Source organism: Siniperca chuatsi, linkage group LG8 (assembly GCF_020085105.1).
Source record: "Siniperca chuatsi isolate FFG_IHB_CAS linkage group LG8, ASM2008510v1, whole genome shotgun sequence".
Lineage (NCBI taxonomy): Eukaryota > Metazoa > Chordata > Actinopteri > Centrarchiformes > Sinipercidae > Siniperca > Siniperca chuatsi.
Window position 1 is genome coordinate 6,212,126 of NC_058049.1, and position 6,024 is coordinate 6,218,149.

General features: G+C 43.2%; 1 protein-coding gene and 1 long non-coding RNA gene across 17 annotated transcripts in view; one reads left to right on the forward strand and one right to left on the reverse strand.

The window, feature by feature from the left end:
* Window positions 1-4,313, reverse strand: part of prom1a (prominin 1a) — an 83,055-nt gene extending 78,742 nt beyond the window's left edge. For 2 of the 12 annotated variants that reach the window (XM_044206058.1, XM_044206056.1), the window contains exon 1: window positions 3,444-4,313. In XM_044206058.1, the coding sequence (XP_044061993.1) occupies window positions 3,444-3,672 (229 nt within the window). In that variant the 5' untranslated portion in view covers window positions 3,673-4,313. The remainder of the gene's footprint in view (window positions 1-3,443) is intronic. The other 10 variants (XM_044206054.1, XM_044206053.1, XM_044206047.1 and 7 more) reach the window with 10 other exon arrangements.
* Window positions 1-6,024, forward strand: part of LOC122880695 — an 88,395-nt gene that overhangs the window by 61,074 nt on the left and 21,297 nt on the right. For all 5 annotated transcript variants that reach the window (XR_006379011.1, XR_006379008.1, XR_006379010.1 and 2 more), the window contains exon 4: window positions 4,645-4,710. This is a non-coding gene — a long non-coding RNA (uncharacterized LOC122880695). The remainder of the gene's footprint in view (window positions 1-4,644; window positions 4,711-6,024) is intronic.

The following is a 6,024-nucleotide window of genomic DNA, read 5'->3' on the forward strand; positions in this document are numbered from 1 at the left end:
ACACCCACAGCCACCCAGCCCGAACAGTCACCACCTCCAGTCACAAACCACCGGAGTGAAAACTACTCACAGATTCTTCACTTGTCTTATAGATTTGAATGTAAATTCAAGTTATGTTTTCCAACAAACTGCACAGTTCAGAGGGACTTCCTGTAACATGTTATAGAAAAGACAAGCTCTGCAAGTCCCAAAAGTTTGCTGTAAAAACCAGCCTGTATTCATCAAAACAGACCTGACAGATCACTGGATTTCTCGTGCGAAATATCCATGCATGCACTGCTGCTATTAATAAGCAGATAGCCTTTGCTTACACCATCTAGATTCTGATGAACCCCAAAATAATGAAATCCCCAGGGCCAGTGGCGTAAGGTAGTTACGACGGGCCCCAGTGGACGCTATTATGACGGGCCCTAGCGCACGCTAGTTACTAGTTATGAAGCACACACGCACAAAGCATATATATATTTTAGTACCAACAATGTGTTGTGTGTGTGATTTTACAGTCGAGTTATTTAGGCTATTGTATTAGGAAAGTAGATGTCAAAGGGCAAGCTATCAAAACCATGAATAGCTCCTGAGAGCAGAGGAGCTGTCTATGTGGTGCTGAAATGACCTCTGACTTTAACAAAAAACTCACGAGTGCACTTCTATTTGATGTAAAGGCAAGAGATGATATTAAAATTAAACCTATAGCACACGACGAGACAGAAGAGAGCTGCGATATTTAACAAAAAACAACACCATGTCCCGAAAACTGGCCAGCTACACACAGTCTGCATAAATCCCACCAAATGATGATTTTACTGCACAACAAACAGCCTTATTTCTGCCATATATCCTACATATATAAATCGAATTCGCATTAATGACATCTATGAATATAGCCTGCCGGTACACTGCGTGTAGGGCCTAGACACTAGAATGTCACTCGTTGTCAGTTCAGCTAAAATCACCTTAATATCCTCTTATTATTCATATCGAGACTAACAGTGTATCACCCAGGGCCAGTGGTAAGTGCCTTTATAATTCTCTAGAATTATGACTTTTCTAAACTGTGTTTTAGTACAGCTGTGGGCCTGTGGTTCGTCAACAACAGGGCATGGACATGCAGCCGTAACATTATACTCCCCATAGTCTACCTTATAATTTACAAGTAACAAGCAAAATTATTAATAATCTTGTGTAAAAATAACAATAATAATAATGCTTATTATTATTATAGATAAAAAAGTGCAGCTAATAGGCTAGTCCTAAAAACACTGATGAAGGGCGTGGTTTGGTACGGCGGCACACACAGCGGCTTTACCCACATCTGAAAAACACATACACAATGAAACGGGCGCTCAGCGGCAACCTGACTCCGAAATGATAGCAACCTATTAAATACGGCAGCCCTCAGATACCCTAAGTCCCCTTGAAAAAGCACTTGTACTTGCCTACAAGTAAGTTACTTATAGCCAACTTGTAGCTTATAGTAAGCGTTAAGAATCATCTTGCGTTAGATATAAATTTATATCTAACGCAATACGATTCTTTAGCTAATGTTAGGCCTATATCTAGCTTGTTATCCTAACGTTGCCTGCTTCATTGTTGTTGACACACCACTGAGGGCAGCGATGCTGATGCCAGTCGAACTGCTGCGTTGCACTGTTTATTAAAAAAAGCCAAAGGAATCTAATTGAGGGAGCGTTGCTACCTTCTCCTCCTGTTTTTTCTTTCTTATCTTTTCTTACTGCCGATTTTATGTTTGCAAGTCATGACTGCTCACTCATTTTATGCGATTTTATGTTTGCAAGTCATGACTGCTCACTCATTTTATGCGATTTTATGTTTGCAAGTCATGACTGCTCACTCAGCTTGCAGATGTGCTCAGCTTGTCAGTCTTGACAGATTTTGCGCCAAAACTAGCTACCGTATATGTATCGTCTTGTCACATGATCAAATAGAGACTTGACATTTGACATCACTGCAAATCTGTATGACAAAAATACCAAAGAAAATATTCATTTAATTGAAGGTTTTTTTTATATAGTTTATGTAGAATAAGCATATATATTTGTTATAGATTGCTACTGACAATTTTATCAAAATATATGAAAACCATGACGTAGATGGGTTTGCCTTTGCGAGGGCATGTATAGCTAATGGCGCCTCTCTTTAAGTAATTGTGGGTTCTTCTTTGAACACAGCTATATTTCAAATATGACTCTATGAAGGTATTAGCAGGGGCCCCTTCTCCACCCAATACCTTGTTGTAGGGCCTGATCTCTTGAAGGGCCCCCCCACCTCACGGGCCCCAGTGCAACCATACTGTCTGTATTTACGCCCCAGCCCAGGGCTCTCTATTCAAAGGAATGAAGAAACTACAGCTGTGTACAAACGTTTGTCTGCTGAACTGTTGTGTAGGAACCAACAATTTCCACATGATTTCCATTCTCCATCTTGCACTGGGTCCACCCATGAATGAACTAACAACTTCACTGAGCAGTGGGCTGCTCCATAGGATTAGGCCATGAGCCCCCAAGTGCTGGTGACAAACTGGAAACTAAAAGGCCAACAACATATGGCGCAGGGGTTTATGGGATTACCCAATTAACAAGGTGACTCAGAGAGCTGCTAATCTGCAAAATGTTCCGATGGAGTATGAGCGCAGACTGTGACGCATGGAGGGCAGCGCATCTTTTGCATCCACGACCCAATTAAACACACACACTTCGTGTGTGTATGGCTAAGCATTTAGCTCTAATTGTATTAAATGTAGAGCCACGCGCGCTGAGGCTTTCTGGGTGCTCAAACAAACATTCACTCACTCAGGAAAAAACTGTTTAAACCAGCCATTGAGCGCGTGATTTTATCAGAAAGGGGTTCATTAATTGTCATTTCTCTGACACAGAGTGCGCCGAAGGCACAAACACAACCTTCAAGTGCGCTGTCAGCTCTGCGCGCAAATCAAAACACAGCGCGGCATGGAGGGACTTGACGCACAAATGGGCTACAAACCCGCGAGTGGACACCTTTTCACACAATGAGACAGAAGACAAGCCGGATATCATCAGTTAAAACGGGCGCTGAGGACTCACAATCCTTCATAATAACGAATTTAAACATCTTTCTTTGTTTCGCAGAGTTTTGGCGCATAAAAAGTGCCAAATGGAAGGAAACCAGTAAAAACTGGGATACAATTGATCTTGGGTTCGTGATATTCCCGAAAACCAACCAGTCCCGTAGTACAGCCAAACAGGATCCAAAGATTTCACAGACAAATCCTACATGCCGAGATAGATAACAGCCTAACAGTTAATACGGTCAGACCAATTTAATGTAAGAATAAGTGATCCTTCCTAATTGCATTCCCTAGAAATGTCACTCTGTTTTTGCTGTCAGTCTCTGCCAGATTCCCCAGGGGGTTTCATGTATCCGTTACACTAGATGAGGATGCTTACCTTCTGGAAAAGCGTTGGGTTGCACGACATACAGAAAAGCGTGCACCATGTGGAACAGGATCCCTATCGGTCCCGGTTCGTAATGGGCCAGTGTCTCGTAAACTCCCGCAGGCACATAACCGAAATCCAACTTTCCCGGGGGTGGGAGTCTCCGCGGCTCCGTCTCTTGCTGGAGTTCGCCGGACGCCAAAAGCACCCACAGCAGCAGGAGGATCCTGGTCTTCCACATCGTGCTTAAAGAAACCCTGACTGGCTGTCAAACTGGGGTTAAATAGCCTCCCCAAAGAGGGATGTAAGCTGGAAGATAACTACCTGGATTCTTGTCTTCTTTATCAAAGGGGAAGGGAGATAAAGGAAGGGGCCAGAGTAAATGTAAAAAGTGTCCAGATGGATGGCCCGCAGCTTTTCAAGTCCTGCTGCCAGCGGAGAGACTCGTTATAAGCATCGTTCCCCGCCGTCTGAGGCTCCTGACGGACGCAAACCGGGTGATCTTCTCCCCCGTCTCCGGTCTTCGACGCGTTCAGTCCCACCGAGATGAGCGCGCCTGTCGCTTCTACTCCAGCATCTGTGCGCACGGGGATGCGCTGCGTCACGGGAGCGGGCGTGGGTGCGCGCCTCCGTTACATACAGGGAGGAGTGGTCCAGAGAGAAGCGCTCCTCCTGCCGGGGAGAGGAGGAGAATAGAAACGTCTTGTATTTCAGTATCTCTAATGGGTCTATGCAGTCTGCGAAAAAAACATGTATTATTTACCACCTTTATAGTCAGTTGAATCACCTTTAGGCTGACAGAAATCTATAAGGGAAATAGTCCTCCATTCAAAGTTTTCTCAAGTAAAACTATGAAAGAATTATCAGAAAATTCTAAGTATCAAAACTAAGTACTCATACAAGTACTTGTATGATAATACACTTTAATACTAGTGTATTATCATACAATATATTATATTATTGGATTAGTGTCACTGATGCATTAACATGTGAGCAGCATTTTAATTGAACCTAGTGTTGGATATTTTATCTTGTGTTTATGCTTTTAATTATGTGGCAGATATTTTAAAAAATAAGACACCTGTGAGGCAAATTCTTTGGTTATATTTTTCTTCTTCACATGCACTAATGTATTTCACCGCTGCTAACTTTCCATCTGTCCTGCCAACAAGTGCTTGCTGTCATTGTGACCTTTGACCTCTTTTCCACCCAGAGGGCAGACAGATGATACCTGAGGTGCAGCACAGAGGGGTGATGTGATTGGCGGAGCAGCGATCAGGTGGGCTCAGCTTCTGTCTCTTTGCACAATAACGTCCTTGTCCTCTCTCTGGAGCACATGGGGCCCCCGTCTCCTGGAGACAAGGTGGACTCCTGTTTGGAAACCCTTGATCACTGATTCTATGCACCTTTCTTCACTGATCACACACACTCATTAGACCTGCAGAGGGGCAGATGGGACTTTTAGCTGTATGGACACTTCTCATGCACTGAAAGAGGAAGTAATGTGATTGGTTGAGGACTTCCTCTGTCGGTTGAACGAAAGAAACAGTTTTTCAGAACATTATTTGGCTAAAAAGAACTCTGATATAAATATATGTAAACATTAAAAATCAAAGAAATGCCAGTCCTCCCTCCTTGTATTGCTTTAAAAAGTCATCCACGCTTGGAAAACTTCTGTGTTAGGGCTACTGGGATTCATTCATTTTCCCTGCTTCCTAATTACTCTTGTGTATGCTGCTGCTGTCTTCCTCCTGGTCGTTTATTTTATGCTGCCATTTTTGCCCTTTTAGTTTGTTTTCTTTTTGAAGTCCTGTGTCAGAATAATCATATCATCCTCAAAGTCTGTCTGATGTACTACTACTACTACTACTACTACTGTCATCCTGTACTTCCTGGTAGCTGTGACAGAGCTGAAGCTCGTCTCAGTCTTCAGCAGTGTAAGTAGATTATTCCTCTAAGAATGTCTGCCGCAGATTTACTCTACCTGACCTCACTGCCTCAACAGATACTGTGTGGCACAGCCTCCGGACAGGTGAGGTCATCGTTGGTGTAAACCTCGGCTTACTGGCAGTAATATAAAATAGATTTTTGCTTTCCTGTGTCAGAAGCTGTAATCCTGTATGCTTCCAAAAGCAGGAAATATAGAGATTCATTAGTCTGACAAAACAGTCCCAACTCCAGGTCCACTTTGTAGGTTTCTCCCTGACCTTTCAACCATATCACACAGAGTACTTTATTAGGTATACCTTTCTAATACTGGGTGGGACCCCCTTTGCCCCCAGAGCAGCCTGAATCCTTTGTCATGGATTCAACAAGGTTCTGCAAACATTCCTTAGAGATTCTGCTCCATGTTGACATGAGAGCATCACGCAGTTGCTGCAGATGTGTCAGCTGCACATTCATGTTGCGAATATCTCGTTCCACCACATCCCAAAGGCGCTTTGTCAGTTGCTCTTTGCGAATTAGTCTGGAGATGCTAGATACAAATCAGGAAGCTGACTTGAATAACACAAAGTCTGAGGCTCAAAATTTCCAGATAAATCCAGCTTCTAAACAGAGAGTAGAGACTACAACAGGGAGAACAAACAAATGT